Below are 27,290 nucleotides of genomic sequence, written 5' to 3' on the forward strand. Positions count from 1 at the left end.
CGATTGCTCTGAGAGCCTTGGTATACCTCTCCACCCTCAGCACCTCATGCCATGTTGCCCCCTTGTTGCTACGTCACTGTAATGTGCTAGCGACTGTTTTAGGGGGCCCATTTAATGTGTGTGCGAGTCACCCCCTGCCTTTTTATCCGTGTGTGAAACATATATGTCAGGCAGGGGCCATAGTCCTTCCATAGTCCCAGTTACCCAGTCCATTTAGCACCTCCTTCCATAACCCTGTATTAGTTTTCTCCATATCCTACAATAGTTCTGCACTAACCGGGGATTTTCCTTGGGTTTACTTCTATAGTCTGCACAGGGAAAATCGTCGGTTAGTGTCACATTTCATATAGATTAATGTTGTCAAACGGGCCTCTACATGTTGGCTTCGGCCCCATGCACGCCTTCCAAATGCCCGGGACCCCATGGTCCCGAGACGGTAACGACACAACATAATAATTTATTTATTCATAAAGCCTTACAACAATAACAATCATAACATAAATTTACATTTACATCAATAATAATTATGTTTACATAACAAAAAAAAAATCCAATACTTACTAATAATAATTACTAATGGTATAAAATAAATTAGGCTAGAACAAATTCATTTTGTATAATAAGACCCCTGGCTCCTAAACTAGGGTAACCTGTATCTTAGGAGCCAGTGTTCTTCTGATGTACATCGCGTAGCCTGAGCAACAATTACAAAATAGCAAGCAGACGGACGGAATTTTAGGGAAAGACAAAAGTAAAAATTAATCTAAAATTAAAATATGTTTTACAATAATAATAAGTAAATATTAAAGTAATAGTTAAAATAAAAATACAAGATATTTACAATTAATTATTAAAAAAAAAAATTCGTTATTACAAATATAATTAAAGATATTGATATATGTCCTAGGCAGATTACAATAGGCAAGGCGAAAGATTTTGAAATCCTCTTCCGTAATGCAGATAACCATCTATTGTTTACAACAAAACCTTTATTTCGGTAATAAACTTAAGATTTTGGAAATTTAAAGCCATTTTTATAATCATTTTTAAATACGGCGCGAAAACAGCTCGCCGTGTCATGGCGTCGTGTGTGACGTCACACTTACGTACGTACGTCAAATTTGTTTACATTTAAACAAACACTGCGTATTTTTTGTGTTAAAAATGAATTATAAAGTTTATAAGTGGTGTGCAGTGCCTCAGTGCAAAAATACATCAATAACGACACCCAACAAGGTGTTTGTACATGTCCCATACAAGAAAATAATAAGAGATAAATGGTTAAAGCTTGCACGGCGAAACAAACTTCTACGAAACAAACTTCTTCGGCGAAATAAACTTCTACGAGTTTAAAACGAGTTTGATTGCTACTTAGTCATATTTATATCTAGTGTTAAAGATAACGTAGCTAATCACGTAGCCCGCAGAGCCGACGACCGCTGGAGTACAAAGGTTCTGGAGTGGAGACCCCGTGTCGGCAAACGGCGTGTCGGTCGCCCCCCAACCCGTTGGTCTGATGATCTGCGGAAGGTAGCGGGAAGCCGCTGGATGCAGATGGCGGGTGACGTTTGGGGTGGCGATCGTTATGAGAGGCCTATGTCCAACAGTGGACTACAGAAGGCTGAGAGAGAGAGAGAGTTAAAGATAAATACTAATAAAATAAACTTACAAAGAGGTTTTCACGTTTCTAAATTCGGAAGAGCAAAATTCTTTATTTGTTGCAAGGAACTCGCCCAACATCAATAAATCGATCCTGGGCAAATTTGCACTGTTTGCCTTAACAAAACCTGGTTCCATTGTTAAAGATAGATTCGTGTTATAAAGTCGATAAATCACAAAAACAAATATATATATCAATCGTAACGCGCAATCAGTATGTAAGGTAATCATAACACAGTGAAGCGTACATAAGTATGACGTCATGCGCTGTGATTGGCGTTTCAGTCAAAATGGCCGATTGCAGTATTTTACTCTTTTATTTTATTGAAAATCTTATTAATCTCAATTTTTTTTAAAAAACTATATCAGTTTTTTAAATCCTTTGAATGTGTATTTTCCTCTAAAGTCATTAAATCTTTGATAATGTAATACTGTCGACACGCCTATTGATTCATAATTCTAAGTGCAAGCACAAGTCCAGGAAATTCATTTTATTTGAAATTAATTGTTCTGTTTTACAGTAATCAAGTTTATAAAGGAAATTTGTAATTTTTTGTTTACATTCATACTTGTTAATGGGATAAATGTTTAAGAGTCTGTTGATAACGTTATAGAGTCGCGCACTAGCAATTTTGTGCTGCGAGCGAGCAAACTCCGTTCTTGTTTTCTCAGTGGGGCACACCAGATCATCCCGGCGCCTGGTAACGTTATGCATTCCAACGTATGGCACTGTGGTGTGCTTACGAAGAACGATAGAGAGCACATAGAGCTGTCTGATTGATAAAACCTTAAGTTCTGAGTGTAGTTTTACCGTTGGGTAAATAAATGGTTTTTTGAGCATAACTTTCAGAACAGCTCTCTGCGCTCTCTCCAGCTCAATATGAGCTGCGATGGCAAGGTTATCCAGTTGAATGCTCTTGGTATTTCGCATTCTAAATGCGATATACTTAGTTTTAGCTAAATTTAAGGTCAATAAGTTAAAAGAAAGCCAGTTCATAACTTGATGAATGGCGTTTTCAGCATGGTGCACAGTGCTATCCCAGTCATCTCCATGAACCAGCAAGGCAGTATCGTCGGCATATGAAGAGATGCTACAGTTAGTTAGTTGAAGATTGCACAATTCATTAATATAGATCAGGAATAGAGTCGGCCCAAGGATACTACCTTGAGGAATTCCAAAAGTTATAATTTCATGTTCACTAATGTAAGGTCCTATTTTTACAGCCTGGGATCTATTATTGAGATAGTCTCTAAATATATTTAGCCCTACGCCACGAATACCGATGTCTTCCATCTTGCACAGAAGTCTAGGAACAGAGACAGTGTCAAAAGCCTTCGAGAGATCAAGGAAAATACCGAGAGTTTTCTTCCTGTCATCCAGTCTTTTTACAGCTTCTTCTGTAAGAAAAGCAACAGCGTCTTCGGTAGATAGACCTGACCTAAATCCAAATTGATTAGGGGCCAGAATGTTATTTATTTCGAGGTAGCTGACAAGACGGCAGTTCAGTAATCTTTCCAAGATTTTTGATAGAGCTGGTAAAACAGAGATTGGCCTATAGTTATTGACACTGTTCCTGTCCCCACCCTTAAAAACGGGATGAACTAGCGCCTTTTTAAAAACTGACGGGAATACTCCAGAACTTAGCGCCAGATTGCAAATGTGGGTGATATAGGGGATTAATTTAGGAGCGGAAGATTTTATGACTCTACTCGGTATGTTATCCCACCCTGTCGCACAGCCATGCTTAAGCTCCTTGACGAGCTTCTATATCTCTGCGTGATCTGTGTCTAGTAGAGCAAAGGAGTTAAGTTGGCTCTGAGGCCTGCTAGGCCGATTTGGGGGTGCTTGATCTGGTAGTTGAATTTTGCTAGCAAGCTTCTGACCAACGTCTACAAAATACTTATTAATGGAGTTAACAGATTGTGAAACATTTTGTGAGCTTTTTAATAATTCAACTGGACATGATTTTGAAAGTTGGGTATCACATATATTTTTTATAACTTCCCAGGTGGCCTTAGGATTGTTTTTAGCTTTCGTAAACTGTTCCTGTTGATATGAAATTCTTAGTTTTTTTATTAAGCCATTACAAAAATTTCGGTATCTACTGTACGTTATTTTGATGATAAGATTGGTAGGGTTATTTTTAAGTTTTAAGTGCATTTTGTCGCGGTTTCGAATACATTTGAGAAGTCCCGGCGTGATCCAAGGTTTAATGTTTCGGTCCCTTTTTCTGACATTGATTACCGTGGTGTTATCTTTTATAATATTCGAAATAGTAGAGACAAGTTTCTCAGCTGCCTCATTTGTATCAGATATGCTCATGATTGAGGACAAGTCGGCTGTGTCAATTTGACTTTTTATAGCACAATAGTCAACTCGGAGAGATGTTTTAACTACTTTCTTGGTTGAAGACCTTTTGGCATCAAAACACAAAATAACAGGTTCATGGTCAGTGATGTAAGTTTCTAGGACTATTGATGATGATGTTTTATTGGACTTAAGCATAACATGGTCTAGGCAATTTTTTAATCTAGTAGGGTAAATATGGCCTGGTAAAAGTCCATGAGAAGCTGCAAGTGTTAAGTATTCATGTGAATGAGGATCAACGTTATCTTTTTTTATGTCTATGTTTATATCTCCGATAACAGCGATACTCTGATATTGCTTTAAAGAAAAAAGTACGTCGTTTAAATCATTTATAAAGCAATCGATTTTTTTGTAGGATGGTGATCGATAGATAGATATTACGGCCAGATTTAGGGTGTTAAATTTAATAGTCAAACAGTTTGCTTCGTCAAATTTAGGTTCACTGATCTCACAGGATAAGCCATCTCTAACATAAACGACAACACCATCATTTTGAATTTTATTATTCCTAGTTAGATGTTCCTGGAAACCAAACATAGTAGGCACTTTATTGTATTTAATCAACCAGCATTCAGTCAAAACAATAACGTCAATTTTGTTTCGTAGAGATTGTAAGAGGACCAGAAAGGAATCAAAATTTTTACTATTTACGCTACGAATGTTTAATTGGAGTATATTTAATGAGTGACTGTTGTCTATTAAAAAGTTGAGGCATGAATCGGTTGAACATTTGTATGAATTACACACCGTTAACATGTCAATATCCTCCGAGATTTTATTTAAATCTAGATTAGCCATTGATTATGTTGAGTTAGAGACGCGGCAAAAAACGCAACCAGCCAGCGAGAACAAGTTATTTTGCCAGATAAAAATAAACATTGATTCATGTTGATGTGATAAACAGTTAGTTGTCATTATGATTATAAGAGCATAATAATAATATGTCAATTCAATCAAATAGGCAACCTGAGCAGTCGAAAGTGTCAGAATGATAATTACGATGTGAATAGTTCTCCTAAGTTTAATTATAAAGTGCAAAATTTCCGGGATTTTGTGCTTACAGACAATAAATGAGATTAAGCAACTAATAACACAGTTTATAATACGAAATAAGAATACAATAAACTTTAAAGTCTTGGACTTGCATGCGGAGAATTGGCATAACACTAGTCATTGTGTCATTGAATTTAGGTTTGTAATACAATTCTCTGAAATAATAGGTATTTGTTTAGAGCCAGCATCCCGGCGAAGGAAAATTTTGCCATTGGAAATCCAGCAAAATTTATAGCCATTATTTTTAGCATACTCTCTGGCCATGTATGCCAATTTCCGATAGTTGGGAGGCAAGTAATCTGCAACATAAATTGGAGTTTTGGTTCCCGGTAGTCCTAAATGTGTAGAATTGAGTTTCTCGTCAGGGCGGCGGCTCCTATTAAAGCTGCGAATGCCGAGCAAGACATCTTGTTTCTTGTGAACAGTAGCAAATTCAGCAACGATAGTTTTATTTGACCCAGCCTTCCCTGGTAGACGGTAGACGTCACGGATCTCCGTTGGGGAAACTTCGAGTGCGACGACTTTACCGATTTTTGAAATAATTTCCAATAAATCAGTAGTTGTTTCCTTATCTTTCATTGGCATATTTCTAATTTCAATTCCTGCCGAACGCGAGGAACACTGTAAGTCTTGAATTTTATTTTCAATTTTAGTAAGCATGTTTCTACATTCCTTACGTTCCCCTTCGAGACTGTTTATTTGGTTCTTCAAGTCTTCAAACTTACTATTAAGAAAATCAATGGATTTCTCGATTTCTTTGTTAGAAGTTTTTATGGCCTGATTTTGTGATTTAACTTCTCGTATTTCTGCCATAAGATTTTGTAGGATTTTACCCTGCTCATCCTTCCATGAGGAAAATAAATCCCTCAGTTCGTCTCTTAGCTGATCAAATTGGTCCTTTTCAGATGTAGGGGAATCGCTAGGCCGCTGTCGTTTTTTAGTACGGGAGGAATTAGTAGGCACTGGAGATGTCAACTTATTTTCAATCTCCGAGTCCTTAGATCCTAGGGCTTCAAACATATTGGATCCTAGTTGAGGTTCTCTCACCGTGCTCGGTGATGCAAGCGGCGGGGGTGAACGTCGCAAACGAGGCATGTTTGTAAATCACCAAAATTACTAACAGTTCAAGGCTGTCATAAGCTTGCTGATTAAGTGATAAATCAGCAAAAATATGAATGCGAATAATAAATATATTAAATTTGATTGATTTAATATTAAATTACTACCTAAAAACAGACTAAGACCTAATAAAAAAAATTGGAACATTACTTAATACAAACATGCATTTAATGCACATACAAAATATTAGCACACTACTACTGTAAAAATATAGTGTTTTCTAAAGTATCAAGATTGTTCGGGCGCGAAGTGTTCCGGCGGTCTCCTTTGAAGCTGAATGTTTACGCGATTGGCTCCACTATTTGTTATTAAACAAATCCACACTTTTGATCAAATGTGTTGTGTTGTACCGAGGTGGTACCTACTTTAATCAACTCCAACCAGATTTATGAATAAACTTGTTTACGCCGAGACGTAATATTTTAGGAAAAGCTTGTCGCGTTAGACGTAGACAATACAATACTCTTTACTTGCATCAAAAGAAATAATACAAAAAACTACTTATAGAAAAAACTGTACAAAAAAAGACCTTATTGCTTAAAACAATATCTACCAGACAACCTTTGGATGGTAGATTAGATTAGATTAGTTAGTTAGATGTGGATGGTTATGGTTAACTATAGGTCTGTAGTCTGTACTATTTTATATCAGCCAACTATCGAAAAAACATTTGATATCGGTTGCAATATCTAACATTCCAGGTATTCCATATTAATCAAAACACCTAAAAGAACTACATTATTAACCTCCTGCTACCAACTAACTATTCTCTACTCATTGTAAATATGGATTTTTCCTTTCACGTCAAAACTACTAAACGGATTGTGATGGAATTTGGTATGTAAGTTGACATCATTACATACCTTGATAGGCTACTTTTTACTCCGGTTTTCCAACGTTTTTTTTAAGATGAAACAAAGATACAAATATTAACGCATGCGTGGCCGAAATTTCTCCTGAACAGCCTGAACGGGGCTCCAAGCTCCAAGATCCACCTGTGAAAAACCGATCGCATTACTTTTTCAGATTTCGCATAAAAAACAAACAGAGCAGATTTTCCTGAACAAAACCCGTAATTTTTGTTGGATCTAATCGTAAATCTGTCGATACTGGCTCGCGGCGGAGGCGGCTACATCAAACGACTGTTTGTTTGCGCGGATGCGCGCGCGCACCCACATACAACCACACGTGTGACGTCACCGCTGGGAAAATTGATACAATTGAATTTTCTGCTGAAAACACTTTTTTGTATGGCAATTTTGATGCAGCTGCCCTGTGCTTTATTTGGGTAGAAACAAAATCTACATTATGAATGAGACACTTTATCTATTGTGGATATTTGCTTATATAACTTATGTTTTTCATGAAAGTACTTTAAATACTTTATCAATAAATCTGAAAAGTCAGTACTTGTATAACGACGTGATTTAACTAATATTATTTTCATGAAAATGTTTTAAATAAATACCTATGTTTTTCATAGGATACGAGTATCGTATTTTAAATATTGGCAAACGCGGCGAGATGAAAGGGCCGTCCACGTATAATGTATCCAACGCTGTAGTACTAGCCGGATATACGTGTTTACTCGCAGGTGTAATGAAACCATTACCGGAAGTGGCATACTGTTTACAATGGCGGTCGGCGCGCGCGCATCAAACGCTTGTTTTCCCTCCAGCTCCGAACCCACCGATATTTTTACAAATACACCTCTTTTATGTTTTATTTATTTAATTAATATTTTTCTCTTCATCTTTTAAAGCGATTTCCTCAGTTTATGAAGCGGGAGATTATGAAAATAATCGTTTCTGCGGCTTCACAGACATCGTACAAGTTACTGAATATTTTAATGTCGATTTGAATTTTAATGCGATTGAATGAAATGCGTATAATTTACGACGATGTGGAGCTTCCTTTGATACTCGCCAGCAGACGGATACGCACGTATAATTCATTGAATATTACTACATATTTGGTTCATATCTTTGTAAACCTTTGTTGATACTACTACCTACTACCATATGCGAAAACTATTTAAATGACTCTTAGATGCATCATATAAATGTAAACTAGTTTTTAAGATAGCTGTAAGTTTTCCGAATATAATAAAATAAAATAAAATAAAGAAAATACATCGATAAATCTATAGGATAGACAGCTGTAAAATATTAATTTATCTACAAAGAGTTAAAAAATAAAAATAGCAAAGAGACATAACATAAAAACTGTTTCCTTAAATTGCCAATGAATACAATATCTCTGCAGAACGCCTACATTGATCTCAACTACCAAGTGTTGACTGCGCAATAAAATGTTGAGCCAAGAATAGTAGTAACAGCTCCATTGCCCACAGATTACCCAATAGAAGTAATCGGCAAGCAATCAGCGCGCAGCTGCTGTGGTGTTGATTGGAGACAATCGCTTTGCGCAGCAAGGCCGCCGTTTCATCTTCATTAGGAGTGCTAAGTGATTAGAGTGATTACATGTTTGTTGTCGCGGCTCTTGCTAACATGTTAGAACCAAAACTGAGTAGGAAATCAATCAGATGCAAATGAAGGTAATTCCAGATAAACAATGTTTTGTGTCCTCTGGATAGAGTTTCTTCAATAACAGCACAAATCATTGTTTTTTTTACATACTTAAATCTTTACTACTTAAACACTCTCAGTAATTATATTACCAATCTATGACCGGAATCCTAAACTCAAAAGCACAATGTATCCAATTGATCTCAACTAAAGACACATCAGGGCATCAATAAAGAGAGTATTCCAACAAATTGTATTATAAATAAAATTACAGAATAAATGTTGTATTCGCGTAAATGGACAGGCTTCCCGCATCACTATCAAATTACCACAAACACAGAATTATAACTGTTGCTCTCTAACTCAAACTTATATTACTTAATGTTGTCTACTTAATGAAATGTTCTGGTTGTCGGTTTGTCTACGACCGAATATTACCGAGGAGCCGAAGTTACTTATTATATTTTTTTATTTTATTTTATTATAAGTACATGGTTTTTGGCGATCGTGTTGACACAAAGTTTGGACTAGCCCAACAGTCTCTATCTTTTAGTTAGTATCCATCTACTTTTTTTTCTGGAAGACCTGCTTTTGTATCCTTGTATTAAATTTTATAGCAAAAAAAAACTAGGTACTGAAAAAAAAGTTAAATTTTACGTGCAATTCCGCGTGTGAATGCTAGTGTGGCGGCTACGAGCTACGAACGCTACAATGTACGAGAATGTTCCTTATTTGTAGCAAGTGTGAAGTGTGACGGATTCTGGGAAACAACTACTGTTGACGACTGTACTGTCAACTACATTTTATAACAGCAATAAATATTAGACTGTATGTTTGATAAATATGATTTAGAAAGAAGAAATATTATATGATTCGACAGACATTTCTGTAACTACAAATTTCTCACATGAACTCAGTAAAATTTTATTTTTTTATTTTGTAAGCAAGCTTTCTTTGTGTGTAGCTAGTGTATAAATCAGAACATTGATAAAATTACTTAGCATTTTTTCATTACTTACGGTGAAACAACTTTCACATGGTCGTTAGAATTGTATATTTTATTTATTACATTATATATAAAGTCTGAATTTGCCATGTTTTGTAGATCTTCTTCCCCGTGACATGTAGTTTACACACACGTACACACATACACAGTACCTCAATATTGCCATCAGTGGTCAATTGCAGCACAATGGCGGCTCGCTAATACGACTCACTATTGTGACTCCAATGGGCCCGTATATTGTACATAATACTTGCAAACAACAGGATCTATCATTCTTTGTTGGGAATGCTAATGTATGGAAAACTTCCGTCTTTGTCAATCGATTAAGATTATGAAGTTCTCAGAGCTATTAGAGATAGGGTGGAACAAGCTAACAGTTGTTTAGAAACAAGTATAGAGCAACGCTGATTCGGATGGAAACAAGTCATAAACTGAAAGTCACTGATTTGAAAAAGTTCGTGGATAGTAGCTAATGTTTTTTCATGACGCTTTTGTGAAAAATTATAACAGAGTGCCTGCTATTGGCACCTACGATTAATGAATAAACTACTAAATAACATTAACTTTACAAAAAATATACACGTTTTTATATAGCTATACAAAGTTTTAGATGCCATTCTTTAACCAATAACTCACGTCTTAACTCACACTGTACTTCCAAACCGCGTATGTGCCTACATCTCAGTTAACTAAACAACAATGGGCCAACAACGACTACGCAGTTCGAGTAATTGCGGCAAATCTACCGCGTCCATTGTCGCGTAACAAGCGGCAATCAGCCGCCGCGCTGCCGGCCAGCACGCATTGTACTGCAATAAAGGACGTGTGTGCAAATATTGCTGCCTAATGACGCATGCTGAGAAATTGGGAACCTTGAGGAGGACGTCAGAATCTAGATGATGTTTGTGGGAATGCAACAACAACAAAATTCATTATGTGAATCATCACGATTTGTAAATGGTAAATGGTGACTGAGATTAATAGGTACTAGGTAGCTTTTGCTTTATATTCATAAGTCTAGAATCGGAAACGGGTGGGTGAATTACTCATTGCATCTACGCGTAGATATAAGTACACTAAATTTTTATACAGAGTATGGGTCACTAACTTATTTGTGGCATTTCCCCCAGAAGCCACAACAATAAGTGTAATCTAATAAAATTAATATTTATTTGTGTGGTCGCGCCTCCCGCATGCTCGCTTGACCTCTTGGGAGGATTCTAATGGACATTTCGTTACGTTATACATATCTGTGTTTGAGGATTCTCGACCAAAACAATTGTCCCAAGATAGATGTAGTGAGCCGCGAGCACAACCTTCAAGTGTTGGAACATGGCACCTTATTCTTGACATAACTAATAATGGATGAATGAATTATGTCAGCCTAACCCTCAGTGGTTCTAACAATGATAATGAAAAGTGATTCAGACCCTGAAATACGTAATACAAGAAATAATTATTATGTCAAAGCCAGTAAAAATTACATTTAAAAACATATATATGGGTTTTTGAAACTGAGTAATTTTAAATCAAATCCAGTAATGTCATCATCGCGATCATAAAACATTAAATATGAAGAGACATCTTGTCAACAACCGCCTCTTTAATTTAATTTAAAAGATATAAGTTGTAAAATGTAATTGAAAATCATAACATAATTAATCTAGATTTATATCTTCAACAAATAAAATTAATTTGATAACCCTTCATAGATCACTTGTGACTCTTGTGACCCGGTCTATAAAACATAGTTGGTGTTACGCCGGTTTAATAAATTTTAACCCTAAAGTGGCCGCGACGAATTTGTCCAGTAGCAGGGAAAGGGGTGAGAGATAAAGCTACTCTAATATTTGGTCTGGGCGACCGAGGCTAAAGAATTTAGGGTTACGCTGAAATCAGTAACTGAAATCATTGTGTAAATAAGGGCAGACTTTGACTCACTGGGGAAATGGTGCAATTATAATAAAAACTGCAAAATAATTCAATGACTTTGCGATTGATTCCATCGTGAAATTCACAGCTCATTAAAACTTAATAGAAACTAGGCCAATGGCGAAAGTCGATTCTTTCACATTACACATGTAAAGTTTGTCAACTGTTTCTTTGTTCTCTTTTCTGTCTAACTGCACATGTCTATTATTAATTTATTATTGTTATGGACACACTCGTAGTCAACCCTAGTGTCCAAGAGCCGGAGTGGACAGAAGTGGTGCGGACAGTAATGAGCTGATACAAGCGGATGGCGTAAAGTTTTGATAATTGCCGCGTTAGATGCGCGGGCGCATGCGGGCGCAGGGGCGGCCAACCTGGCGGGACACTGCATCAATATCGATGTATTTTATGTCATTTCATATACATGGCCTAGGCTATGTTCAACATCAACTTCTCGTGTTCTTGTAACCTTTATAAATACTTAGGTACTAGTTGATTACATCCTTGTATCGTATATGTTATGTAGCTATTTTTCATTTAATTATAGCTATAAGTACTGTAAACAGTAGTGTGCAGCCACTTTGATCAAAATAATAAGTACTTAGGTAGAAAAAAAAACGAAAAAATAAGACACATTGAATGCATAGAATGTATAAGGCACCAAAAGTTGTGGGCCCCTGTGCGTCCATTTGGCGGCGGCGGCGGCGGCGGCGGCAGGGAGTGCAGGGGTGCCGCTAATCGCTCTGAGTGCTCACTGTTTAAACTCATTCAATTATCATCCTCATCAACGACTTTGCATCATTATGGCGATTTTGCAGTTTCATTCGATTGTTGACGTTTTTGTTAAACGAATCTTATTTGTATGATGTTTATCGTGAGTAAATATTTATATGCACCCTTATAGGAATTAGGAAAGAGTCAAGTTAAAGAAAAGACAAGCTGGGAAAGCGTCATGTAAGTTAGTAATGCATCGGAGGCTGAAAGCTGAAGTAGGCCTAGGCAGGCCCCGTCTGCCGCATGCATTCGGACCGGTGGAAATAAAATTATACCTAAAAGGCAGGCAGATGTTTGCCCGAATTACGTCAGGATGTCGATGACAGAGATCTGTTCGTAAGCAATCATGCAAGCCAGTGCAGAAAAAGACAGTGTCTCTAGTTGTGGATACAGAAGAGACTGCATAATTTACTTATGAAAAAAAAACAAATATACCTATAAATATATGTACTTAATTCTAAGTAAGCTGTAATTTTTTAAGAACTACCTAATCTAAATCTAACCTGCCACCGAGATTTCTTACGAGCTAAAGCAGATCCACTCGTCAACATAACCCCGTCTCGCCTAGGACCCGCAGTGAACTAGGAGTCACCGAGCGGCCAATAACAATTTGTCTCAATGGCGTCTGTAGAGGTCCAATTACGTCAGTTAACCTCCTCGCAGGGTCACACATTAATTTAATAACATCGGAGATGGACCGACCCGGCTGTTATGGACACACTTGTGTGGGTGTGTGTTTATACGTGGGTAAGGGACTGTCTTGGGCTCGGTAGTCAGTTTAATTCAATCTACCTACATGTACGTACATTATCAATTTATCATATAGGTAATACATATATAGTACATTTGATTTCACATGTAGAATTACATTCCGAAAAGTCAACTTCATGCCGTGGAGGGCTGATGGGCCAGCCCAAGAGTGTTTTAGTTTTAGTTTTTTAGTTTTTATTTATTAGGAACACAAACAGTACACATCCGTAAAATACACAATATTCAGTACAATAAGGTAATAATCTAGGAAGTTATACAAATTAAATGTGTTCACAACTTACATTTAGTATTAAATTAACAATGTGAGTGATAATTTTGTGTGGTTACTATAGTATTAAGCAAATATGTATCTATCTATACCTGAGTTTTTGTTATATAAGTGTCTTATCAATATTAGTTTTAAACAATGCCAAATGGTTATCAAATATATCTAAGTTACAAACAGAATTTACATTATTGAGACTATTGTACAGTTTACACATACGAGTTATTGGTGATTGTCGACCCAAGTTAGTTCGGCTAACTGGCAAGCAAAAAGTGTTCTTTAATGGTACCCTTGGACGGATCCGAGGAACTGTTAACCTAATAGAAGACAGAATACTATTGTCGTCATTTAAGCCGTTAATTACCTTATGCAGATAAATTAAATCTGCCTTTTGCCTACGGCTATGGAGAGAATCCAGTTTATAATATTTTAAGCGGTCGTCATAACTAGCGCGATTTGAGATTCCTGGAGATTTATAGGCCAAATGTCTAGTGAATGCGCGCTGTAGTCTTTCGATCCGCTGAGAGTGAATAGAATACATAGGATTCCATGCAACGCTAGCAAACTCGAGAATACTACGAGCAAGAGCCTTATACAAAACTATTTTAACTTTTGTACTTCGAAAATCTTTCGTATTCCTTTTAATAAATCCTATGGTCCTAGCTGCTTTTGAGATAATATTATTAATATGAGGGATAAACGATAGTTTTTTATCTATTATAACGCCCAAATCACGAATTTCATCAACCTCTTCTAGTGTTATATTATTTAAATTATATGAAGTGCGGTGTGGTATCTTCTTTTTAGAAAGTTTTATATGAAAGCATTTTGTAGGGTTCATTGTCATGTTATTGCTATTACACCAGTTAAATAAACAGTCAAGATCAGATTGAAGGGTTAATGCGTCATCTGAATGTTTTATTTCTTTAAATATTTTTAAATCATCCGCAAAAAGCAAACAAGAGCTGTTGTTAACACTGTTTGTAATGTCGTTAACAAAGAGCAAAAATAGTTTAGGTCCTAAAATAGATCCCTGTGGCACTCCTGAGGTAGAAAAATATGTTTTAGAACAATATCCATTTACTACAACTGATTGAGGGCGTGAGCTTAGGTAAGAGGACAACCAAAGATAGAATTTACCACAGATTCCATATCTCTTTAATTTTGATAAAAGCATTGAATGGTCAACTTTATCGAAGGCGCTCGTGAAATCAGTGTATACCACATCAATTTGAGAACCTTTATCAACTCTATCACTAACATAACTGATGAAGGAAACTAAGTTAGTATCAACTGAACGCCCTTTCATAAATCCGTGTTGGCGGCAGTCAATTATATTTTTAACATGATTGTTCATTAATGGACAAACAAGTGATTCAAAGAGTTTTGCGAAACAAGATAACATGCATATAGGTCTATAGTTTTTTATGTTACTTTTGTCATCCTTTTTAAAAACTGGTACAATCCTAGCCTCTTTCCATTTGTTAGGAAAATTGCCTGTAGATAGTGATAAATTGAAGAGGATAGTGAGAGGAAGAGCAAGTTCCTTACCACAGCGTTTAATAAAAATACTGGGTATTCCATCAGGACCAGCCCCGACAGTTGGGTCTAATTTCCTAATAGCACGTAAGACATCTGCCTCTGTCAATATAAAGTGGCTTAAAAGATTATTGATGTCAGGGGATACCTCAGTGTCAACAATATTTGGAGTAGATGCATTGTTATAAACGGACGAAAAATGCTCAGCAAATAAGTTACTAACTTTTTGTCCAGTACTACCAGTTTCGCCGTCCAAGAACATAGTAGCAGGATATTTACTGTTACTTTGTTGTTTATTTTTAATGAAACCCCAAAATAGTTTTGGATTAGCACAGATATTGTTTTCGATGTCCAAGTGGTAATTTGACAGGCATTTTCTTTGAAATTTACTGCACCGTTCTCGTAAGATAGAGAATTCAATTTCATCGCGAGGATTTTTATATTTTTTGACTCTTCTTCTAATTTTTTCTTTTTCTTTTAATAGCTTGATAAGATTAGAGTTAAACCATGGTGGATATTTAATTTTTGATCGATTAGCCATACGTTTTGGAACATAATAATTTATTAATTCATTTAACTTGGAGTAGAAATTATTTAATGCTGTATTTATATTACTATTTTTATTTAATATTTTGTACCAATTAACTTCACCAAGAGCCAGTTTGATTCCTTCATAATTTGCTTTAAAGTAGTTGAAATCAGATCTTACTTTCGCCGGCAGACATGGTTCTAGGTCTAGAGATATGTTTATGAGAAGATGTGGATGATATGAGTCAAGATTGGTTAACAAATCTAGGGGTCTGGTAACAGAAACATTTTGCAAACTAGTTAGAACCAAATCGAGAATACCACCGTGAGCGTTTTTAACATGGTTATTTTGCGTTAGATTATTTAGATTTATGAAGTCGACCAATGTATGCGCCAAGATGTTATTTCTAAAAGTGGGCTCAGTTATTGGTCCATTTGGCAGTAATGACCATGAAATTAAGCTTAAATTAAAATCACCTACAATTATGACATCATCAAGTTGGCTAAGGACTCTATCGACATTATTTAAAAATTTATTTAGTAGGTCTAGTAGAGTGACCATCATTATATCGCAATATGACCTTAGTAAGTACCTAAATATTTTTTTGATAATTATGTGCTATTTTAATTACTAAAATAGGTGCCCAAAAAGTTTTTTTTAACTTTTTGATTGTTATTTTTTAAATTAAAGTGCAATAAATCGCTGAAACTGTGGTGTGTTCTTAGAGTTTTTTTTCTTAGCTGCGACAACGTAATGTACTGTTTCCCCACGGCCAGCCACGGCCCCGCTACCTATTTTACGTTACGTCTTTTCAACATGACATAACCTACATTCAGATACATCTTTGATAAATTTTTCATCAAGCTCCTATTACTAAAAATGCAATACTTATCTTATTTCTATGGTAGGCCATAGCGCTGGTTTTCAGCTGTAAGCTAACATGGTCAAAGCGTGCACGCTTCACTAGGCAAGTGGTTGTCGGCAGGTAAACAAACACACAGTAACTTGATACTTTTGTCTAATGTTTTTGCCAAATAGTGTTCATAGCCTGTAGACAAAATAATATGGATATGCCAATAGAACCGTTGGATTCGTTGCAATGCTTTATTTTCTATCTAACATTTTTTTAAATTCTTTTAGGGTCAATGAAAGGTCTTTTAGGTTCAGGGAAATCGCGGCTATTAGACGTTCGCTGCACACAACTACTCGTCGAGAATATCGCCGTGTGGTGGAGACACCTTCTATGAGAGTGTATATTATATATTATGGAAATGACAGGCACGACGATAGTATCGTCGCGATTTCCTCGCCTGTGGGGGCGGTTCCTTAGGTACAGTCTACGAAATAGTACCTTTCAGCCAGGGCTGCTACTGCCTTATCGGATCTAAGTTAGTAGTTCCAAGATTCGCACAGCTTGTTATAGCTTAATTTATTTATTTATATTTATATACACTTTATTCCACACAAAAAATTTTTTTTACACAGAAGCATTTTAAAAACATAGCTAATAAATTAAAATAATTATTATAATAATTATTATTTAAAGGTTCTTATTTTTTTCTACTCGCTTTATTACTACTTACTAGATGGTCTCCCTCCATTAAAGGAAGGGTTTTAGCCTAGTCCACACACGCTTCCAAACTGAACAACTAAGTTCAAACTGTAGTTTAGAAAAAGCTATATCCACTCTATTCTTTACTCAGTCGACGCAATGCACGCGCCAAATGATCGCCAAAAAACAACAACTTAGTCTCAAACAAGCCGGACCACTCTTGCGCACCCGCCACCCCGGCCCCCGCAGCCCCGGCCCCCGGCCCCCGCGCTGGCCGATTACCGATAATTATACTTAATCGCTCACACGGACTGCATATCAGATTTCCTCACTCCAGGCCGCGGCTAAATCCACCATAACTTGGTCTCGAGCTTTCGCAAGCAACGTCTTTGCAGACCACAATATAATATAGCTCCATCTTATTTTACTTCTGTTCGACAATTAATTTTTGAAGTACGGTGTGTTTATTTTTGAGTATTTGTTACGTGTGATTGAAGATATCGCAAAATCTGGAATCACCATCAAATATGTCTAAAATCTAAACTTTCAATTAAAATTTTGATGGACGCGGCAGCAAGCAGCATAGAGCATAGTTAAACTGGCTTGTGGTACAACAACAAATGGTAAACTATACACACATATAATAGAAATACGATATATCTCAGTCAAATGATACCATAATTACTACAAACAATGAAATGTTATCTGTAAAGAGTATATTATCTTGATCTGCTAAGGAATTTACCAGAAAAAAGCTAAATTGAGAAAAACATAAATATTTGTGCCTGTGGTTACAGGTATTAAATTACTTGCTTTCAATATCACTATTGATGCTTATACGATTATGTTATGTACGTATTTGTATGGTACATTGCATAAATATAAAAAAATAAAAGACATAAAAAATATATAAGTATAAGTTAACTTCGTTTCGTATGCGATATATCATAATTATTTAGAATAACCAGTGTTTCGATTCGATCACCAACACGGTTCGGAAAATTCGATTCGCATCGAAACGCTACAGTAGTTTTTCCAGAATTTTTGACATATAAATGGTTCGTGATAAGGACTCAGGGAAAATCTATAAGTTTTCTTGTTTTAGAACTACTTACCTCCTTTTTTTGAAGTAGGTTAAAAAAAGGTTTTTTTCTTGTTGTTTTCTTAAATCTGTAAGTCGTGTGTACTCACATATTGTAACACCACATGATATATGTAGGTATAGTTGTACACATGTACAATATTTTTTGTAGGTGCTTACAGAGGAGCATTCCATTACAGTTTATTATAGTTAAACTTGCCAGTGTTCACTCTTGCTGACTTGTCTGTATGCTTTCAAACACGAGTCTTTAAATCTTAATCTGAAAACAAAGATTCCTGAAACTGAAACGTAAATCAGCCTTGTTTGTGATGTCTCTATCAGCCAGATGTATGTATTATGTATGTAGCTTTACAGCGTATAGCTATTTCAGCTATCTTACGCAATATTGACCAATGTATTTAATCCCCGTGCAAATAGTAAGGTGTAAGAAGTTGAATGTGTGTATTTGTTAAAGTATAAAAGGTGCTTTGCTTATAGATATTACCTATAGGAAGCCGAAATGACTCCGTTATAACAACTTTTGAAAATAGAAAGAAAGCTGGGAGAAGAAAGAAAATGGTTGCTAGCAAAACCGAACTTACATGGTTTTACTTAAATTTATTTTTATGTAAGAATTTTTTATAGATATTTACGTAAGTAAGTACTTGTTTATATTAATTGTTAAATGTTTGTGATTAAAACAGCCAATAAATCTTCTAATTTGCTGCTCAACGGAGCTTGCCTGACCACACTTGGTAAAAACTGCAAAGTCAACAGAAAGCGGAACTTTATCGGCTTTTGATATCGACCGGGATTACGGCCTGACCGCTCAGCGGCGGCGGCGGCGGCGGCTCGCTTTGATCTGCGGCGGCGCGTTTGATCCGCCGCGCTGCGCAGCGTCACTCGTTGTTGCACTCCGCTGTAAACATCCCCGCAACAAGCAACACCACTAACAAACACTATTTCAGACTGTTTCAGACCTGTAAAATGCTATTGTAAACACTCTATTAGATAAACTTTCTTCTGAAATTCCTATTAACTAATTTTTACCATTGTATAGTCTACTGATCTAATTTATTATTTATCTCCGAAATTGCTTACAAGTATTTCAATTTGGCAAATGTTGTCAAAGGAAGTTTAGCAAATACGCAATTACGAATAGCCCAGTGGGGTGGTAACACCACAAAAGCATAAGTATTTTCAATTCTCAATTTTACCTTGCTACCTGAAAATTATGTTCAAATTCGATGAAACGTTATATCATCAACCTGACAAAATAATTAAATATTTATGTTATTGTCAACTTCCTACCCTCTTTATATTGTAAACTTATATAGGGCGTTCTATAATAATTACAAAATTGTAATACTAAAATGTTATATCCTTCTGCACCAGAGCACCTCAATGCATCAATGTTACAAAATGATAAGTTGCTGTATTATGAACAATCCTTTCACGGTCCATTCACAAACAACTTTGCTCCAAAATTTCATAAACCATACTCAAATCCTATTTTTAAGCAACAATGTCACAAGAAAACATCCTGCCAAAAGTACCTAATCTCATTCAGATTTGCAATGTGTGCAAATAAACGTACGCAGTTTAGAATCAACTAAATATGAACAAACATGTCCACAAAGGATTCACAAACAGTCCACGTATAAATATTTCTGATTGTTCCCTTTCTGTGATTGTCCGAGCAAGCCTTTGCCTTTCTTTTTTTCTACGAGATTATCCACCGACAATGTGACGAAAGGATTCAAACTCACAATTTATGAATGGACGTAAATATCCCGCATGCACCGATTTTGTCACGACAGAAATAAGATTAAGAAAGCTAAGCTGCACCACTTTCTACGACACAAATGCATAGACACCAGCGATCAGCATCTTACTGGGAACCTCTATCAAATAAACATAAATAAGGATTTTCATAATTATACATTTCCTGAAACCCGATTGACACGCTGCTTCCATATTTAAAATGGAGATTAACACCAGCATTTTGGCGGGAAGTCGTCAGTTACCGAACATGCCCTAACGCGCCACATAAAATAGCGAGAAACGAGTTAATCTCAGGGTAATCCCAACATATGTATGTGTCGTTGCGTTTTGACATAGATTTACAATTATTTAGCCGAAGTGCGGGCGCGCCGCGTGCGTCGCCTCACGATAAGCCGCGGATTAGCGACTCTCTTGTTTATGGTGCGTCGTCTCCAGCTAATTGTCTGTGGTCGGAAAAAGCGCGGGAACACTGACAATATGGCCGATTGATTTATTTGGGGGTGCGTTCACGTTGTTGCTTTTCACAATATTTCTAGCTCGCAAGATGTTTTGTGTCGCATGAGAGACGGCCGGGCTTAGCGGCTTACATCCGCGTCAGGTTACTGCTCCACGCTTGTTTTTGTTGGCTCACTATTAGCGACTGAGCGTCTCATTTTCGTCATACAACTCATAGAGAACGAGGAGTGACAACCTGTCCGACATACAGACAACATCATTATCAGTATCGTCGTAAAAACTTAAAATTTATTATTTTGCCGATTTTACTAAATGTTTGGACGGTCCGATCTTATATTATACCGCTGATGTACTAATGTTTACTGTCTCTAAGTTTAACATGTCGTAAATCGGGATAGTTTACGAGGCTCATATTGATTTCTGAGCGGTTAGTAGAAATTATATGTTGGTCGTATTTTGGTACATTTTATTGGGAACAGTCGGAGTTACTTTGTTACTAATTGATAACTAGTTGTGACTATAGTGTCGAGAGCCGCCCTGATACAAGTCAACGACATCTCTACACAAATTGGACAGCTACTTTACAATGTCCTCATGTTCTCAATACTTATAAATAATTCAGATTTTACTTTACCAGCTTTTAAAGTTTCAGGGACCGCGCGAGTAACACTCGTCTCTATAAACTCACATTGCGCAGTCTCAAGAGCGAGCGCAACGGAGAACTTTTGTCACGTCTTAAATGTGCCCCGTGCTAGCCCCTGTTCTGTGCTCCACATCTAGTGGTGTAAATATGATGAGGGTTGCCAGAAAGTTAATGTTCGTTTATATGGCTTAGTTCTTTTCAATGGGATATGCACCAAGGTAACTAATCTCTGACCAGTAAACACCAATAATTATTTAAATATTTTCCGTGTGTTATTTCTGTTTATCTTTTTTTCCTTTTTCTGTCAGCGTTATTAAAGAGTGTTTTTGAAATGTAAAAAAGTATATACAAACCTGAATTTCAGCTTACACTCATATAATTATTACTAATTATATCGATTATATCGATTTGTATTTTTGTAAACGATGTTATTAAAAAATCAGCATTGTTGCAGAAGTGATTCTTATTAGTGATTTAGCTGTAGAACAACCTGTAGATTTTGCTAATATAATGATTTCCTCTATCATACTCTCAATCATGTGTATCCATAGAAACGGGTAGATACTATTTATACCATAAACTATTCATGGTACAAATTGTATGTATGATTTGATACCTACCTACCTTATTTATTCGGTTCGTATATGTTACATGTCCTTTTTACATTTCGGAAAGGCCGTCATCAGCCTTTTTTGTCCTAAACAAACTTGAACACACCATAAGGAAAAAAAAATGATAGGCCCTTCCGGATATTGAACCTTTGATTGTTGTAGCTGGGCATCTACTATCATTATATAAAGGTATCCACTTATTTACTATAACAAATTAATTCTAGCTATAATACCTATATTTTTATAATAATAAAATCCTGAAGATTTCGCTACAGTTTTATAAAATAGTACAAGTAAAGGTAAACAAGTACAAACATTGTACAAAGTTAAGTTTAGAAAGTTGCCAATCTATAAAAACCTCTATAACCTAACCTATATAGGTTATAACTATGTATTTATAGTAAAGAAGTAATACAAACTTACTTTTATAAAATTTAAATGAGCCATAGAATAACGAGTACTACTGTACTTGTTAATCTATGAATGAGCGTAACTATTCAAAGAGTTATAAACTTTTGCGTGCAATTTAGCTTTAGGCCTAAAGCAAGAAGGAATATTACACGCTCGCCGCACGACCGGTATAGTCTACGTGTGTTTGTTATTGTAACGAGTATATTCGTCAAAGAGACCCGGTTAACGTTCTTATTTGATACTTTAAAATCATCAAGGAAAGCACAAAAATGAAATGCCAAAGTATACATAAGCGATCCGCTCAGAATATTTATTGCGTTCAATTTAATATTACTCTTAACTTAACATAACCTCAATTAAATATAAATTAGAATAAATAATACCACTTTATACAATAGAACTCACATTTTACACTTGCCATAGTCATTCGTGCCATATCACAGTCTTGTCTAAGTTCAACATCGTCTACAATCAGCTGTGGTCGTGGTGGTGCGGCGGGCTGGCGGGCGGCAGGCGGCGGTACAGCGGCAGGTAGGGCCCCGGCGGGGGCAGGCGCAGCAGCGGCGGCGGCAGGTAGCGCCCGTACAGCGACAGCAGCGGCGGGCACAGCCCCACCAGCCCCGCGTAGCCCGCGCCCAGCATGGGGTGCAGCAGCGCGCCGCGCTTGAAGGCCGCGAGCCGCGAGCGCGACGCCGCCGTGCTGCGCCGCCGCAGCTTGCCCGTCGTGCCGCCGATGAACACGTCGTCCGACGACGGGTCCAGCATCCAGTAGTTGCCTTTACCAGGGTCGTCGTAGTGCCGCGGGACTTTAACAAAACATTTGTTCAGGCTCAGGTTGTGTCGGATGGAGTTCTGCCAGCCCTGCTTGTTCTCTTTGTAGTAGGGGAAGTTCTTCATGATGTACTCGTAGATGCCGTTTAAGGTGAGTCTCTTTTCGGGGCTGCTGCGGATGGCCATCATGATGAGCGCGTTGTAGCTGTAGGCGGGTTTTTCGTTTTTCTTCTTTTCGAGATCGGTGGTGGTCGTGGGAGGAGGGGTCTCAGTGCCGGTGACGTCGAGGTCGGCGTCGGGCGAGGGGCTGCGCGAGCTGGCCTCGGGGCACAGGTCGCGGATGGCGAAGCTGTGCGGCGGACTCATGGTGCGGCATGGCGCGCCGCCCGCGAGCGACTGAGCCACGCCCCGCCCGGCCGCCAGCCGCCGACACTCCTTCCCCCTACCACCGACCAACTACTCTACCAACTCAGTTATGCAGTTGCACTCACTCTTATCACCAACAGGTAAGGCCGGTTGTACGGTGCTAGAAGTAGCATAAGAAGGTTGTCACCCCGTGTAAGGGCATGTGTACGTAAAGGGTTAAGGAGGGTGTTGGAAATGTAATAATCGAGCGGATCCGTCACGGTATAAATAAACAAGTAGTTTTTTAAAAGTAATTTTTCACGCATTGTTTGAAAGTAGATTTAGTGTGACCGGTTTTCGGTTAAATTAAACTAATTTAATGGGCCTCGGTGTGCAGGGTTATTTTGTTATTGTGTTTGCAGCAGATGTGCTTTGTTGGTTCGTAAATTATGATAGAATTGACAAATTAACTCCGGTGTTGTTAGAATGAAAAATTATAGTTGTAAGCAAATAGGCTCACATTATGGACTTATTAATTATATCTCTTTCATTATTGTCTACCAGTTTTACCACACAATATGTTTATACATAATTTATCTGTACGCTAAACAATAACAAATACCTATTCATTAAAGTTACGCACAAAAGTAATTAAGAGCAAACTTCTTCTCAGAAATAGCCATTTTATTGGCAACTTAGGTACCTTCATAATAGTTCCAACTTCGAGCTACACCAACTACCCGATATTTTATACAGTGAGTTCCGTTTTCAAAATAGTGTAAAACAAATGAAAGCTGCCGGCCCCGCCCCCGCGCCGCCACGCCCCCTGAGCTTTCACTCGACACCTAAAGCTCCTATAGCTGAAGCTCCCATTGTTTCTTGTTATTTGTTTTAGTTTGCAAATAATTTACAACAGTGAATATAATACGAGATCGGAGTAAAGGGATCGTGTTCTGAATATTGTAATGTTAGTTTTTTTTAGTTTAGCAATTAATCGTGATGTGATCATAGTAGATTACGCTGGTGTAAAATTTTAAGAAGTTTGAAAACGTATGTATCTTTGAAAATCTAGTCAAGTTTATGATTACTTTTCACTTTCTTCATTGTTCATCATTGTACGAAACCGTAAAATCAAAGATTTCACATCTTAATGAGATTATATATATATTATTTTGAGATTGATGTAATATTACACTTACTTCTTGTCTTCAATGTTTTATAAGTTTGAAATCTGATCTGTTGCGAGTTATAATAACTCCTTTTGAAGAATTATTTCAAATGTAGCTTTTAACTTACTTCTTCTTCAGGCAGTGTGAATATTTATACTCACGGGCAATGAAAAAGTTCCATTGAGAAATTCACTTAATTCTCCTAAACGGAAAAAACTAACTTAATGACGCATTTTGCAATATTTATGTACATTTAACGGGGCATCAAAATATTAACAACTAAAAACGTAAATATTTTGTTCCAATTTCCTATAAAAAGTTTTAAAAAATTGGAGCCATTTGGCGTCTGCAATTTGTAAGTGGAACGGTTTCTTAGCACGTGAGTGTATTATTTCCACTCTTTGAACACAATTCCAATTAGAAATACGTTAACACAAAACTTTTAGGATTACAAAAATATCTGTTTGAAAGTTCCCATGTTAAAAAATCGAACCCAGGCCTCCACGATACATCGTCGAACTTTGACGACTACACCATTGAAACAATATTGAATCGCGCACTATTCAGCAAGTATACCTACACCCTGTACAGTGTTGTATACAGGGTGTAGGAGCGGGAACAGTAACAATATGACGACACTGCAGTCGGGACGTGTTTCTCGCTCGATTGGACTAATCAGGGTAGGGGAGCCATGAGTTTGCTTCCGGGACGTACTTACGTGGTTATAACCTAACCAATATAAACTTTTGAACGGTTGACCCGGTTTTAATAAAATTCAGCTAAGAACACTCCGGATAAAATACAGCTAAGAACACTCCATTACTTACTAGCTATGACCCAAAACAGCAATCAAAAATCGGTTCAGCCGTCTGGGAACTACGCTACCACTGGCAGATACACACATACAGATACACTGACACACAGAGACGTTTATAATGCCCCACTTTACCGTCTGCGGTTAAAAAGTACTAATTCGTTTAATCATTAAGCGGTCAAGAAGTTAGAATTTGTTACTAAAGGAATAATAATTAGTAGAAATACTATATATAAGTAAAGAAAAACTATATCTAGGTACCGACGAAATATCTACATTTTATCCCAGAAGGATGTTGAATCACATGCACCCCAGTCCCTCCCCGGCCGGCTGCGGTGAACGCTGTATTGAGTCGGTACAGACTCGTGTTTAGTGAGCTTTCACACCTTCCGTTACATAGGGTGAATGTTATACACCAATTAACACTATTACGACATTTTCCTGCTATGGCCCACCCTGTACACATGACCAAAAATATGTATGAAGTTATAAGTTTAATGTAATTAACGATCAAATTAGATTTATACATCTAATCACATCAGTAGATAATGTATTTTATAAATTAAGGGTTATTTTAATAGAGATTGTTCTAGACCTACGACGCGGCGTAGCAACCACCCCTATGCTACGCTGCTACGCCGTAGCAGCGTAGCATATTCAACAATACTATGAACAAAAAAAAAACACGCACTCACGCCTTGTACTAATGTACTCCTTTGCGGGGTAGGCAGAGGTGCATTGCTGCACCCACTTTTCGCCAGAATGTTATGTTAGTCCCAATGTAATAGGGGGCGGGCCTATTGCTATTTTACGGGCACATCCAAGACCCGAGAATAACTATCTGTGTTTAAACAAATATCGGCCCCAGCCGGGAATCGAACCCGGGACCATCGACTCAGTAGTCAGGGTCACTAACCACTACGCCATTCGGTCGTCTACTATGAAAATACTATGAAATTATCAAAAAGAACTAAAGAGGCATTAGGAAATATATTTTACTAGAAAATTGTCTAAAGTAAGCCATAGTTATGTGCTACAAGCTTCATGAAGAAACTGAATCTGAGGAGTGCAAAATATATGAGTGCGAAACAAATTACACGAATTTCGTAACAAACCCTCGTTAAACCGAAATAAACTGTCGACAGCAAAACAAAATTGTGAAAAGGCAGCATTTTAACGACAGAATTTACACAAAGCGCTGGAGAGCTGCTCTGAAAACAGTTTCAAAAACAAACTGAAACAGTGCCGCCCGCGACCAGTCAGCGCGCCACCGGGGTTGCTACATGGAGGCAAATTTACCCGAATTCTGTTTTTTTTTTCCATTCCTCAAACGCGCAACTTTATGGGCTGTTAATGGAAATAATTAATATAGGACCAATCTTAAGCTATCATAATTATCGTAAGAAGGTGTTATACCTTTCTAATCTCCCTCTATCCATAATCAGTCACCATAATTTTTACGCTAGAAGCTTTGAGCTATGAGCTTTGCCAAAAAAAAAAGCATTGCATAATGTTTAAGACTAACTCGTAGTTCATGGTATATTTGAGTGTGTCTACGCTGGCAGCCCCGTGTCTCGGTGCAGCTCGTAGAGATTGCTTCAATCAGGCTCCGAGCACGCGCCACAGACCTATTTATTTATTTATTTACTGCCGCCGCCGCCGCCGCCGCCGCCGCCGCCTGCCGGTAACGAGCGAAACTTTCTGCGTTTTTACTGTAACACAGAGTAGACGATTTGGTGACGAGTTCGTGACGTTGTTACTTGTACAACTGTAGGTTGTTTTGATATCGCTTCTCGTCTCGAACACCTAAAAAGAGCCGTATCGCTCCAATCTCAGCACCTAATGGAGCTAATGTCCCTTAGTTGAATGGATATACTTTATTGACAGAAAAAATATGTAAAGTATACATAAGTTGAACAATTAAATAAAGAATTTAGATTGTTAACTAAACTAGTCTCATCACCTGTGCTTTAGATAACAAGCTCTTCCTTTATAACTTAATGGTAGGCACTACAAAGAGTATTACAGTGTAGAATGAGTTTATAATAAATACATTCATTAGAAAAAGTAATTAAAAACAAAAAACAGTTTTTTTTTTTTTTTTTATGC

General features: G+C 37.2%; 1 protein-coding gene across 1 annotated transcript; it reads right to left on the bottom strand.

Annotated features, from left to right (window-relative positions):
* Positions 1–22,365: 22,365 nt before the first annotated feature.
* Positions 22,366–23,262, bottom strand: LOC105393501 (fork head domain transcription factor slp2). Its single transcript, XM_011565274.3, has one exon. The coding sequence runs from the start codon at positions 23,217–23,219 to the stop codon at positions 22,554–22,556; it is 666 nt and encodes a 221-aa protein (XP_011563576.3). The 5' UTR covers positions 23,220–23,262; the 3' UTR covers positions 22,366–22,553.
* Between the last annotated feature and the right edge of the window lie 4,028 nt (positions 23,263–27,290).

The sequence above is a fragment of the Plutella xylostella genome, chromosome 12 (assembly GCF_932276165.1).
Source record: "Plutella xylostella chromosome 12, ilPluXylo3.1, whole genome shotgun sequence".
Lineage (NCBI taxonomy): Eukaryota > Metazoa > Arthropoda > Insecta > Lepidoptera > Plutellidae > Plutella > Plutella xylostella.

Coding starts and splice junctions, on each gene's coding strand:
- LOC105393501 (XM_011565274.3), bottom strand. CDS start 23,219: ATGAGTCCGCCGCACAGCTTCGCCATCCGCGACCTGTGCCCCGAGGCC.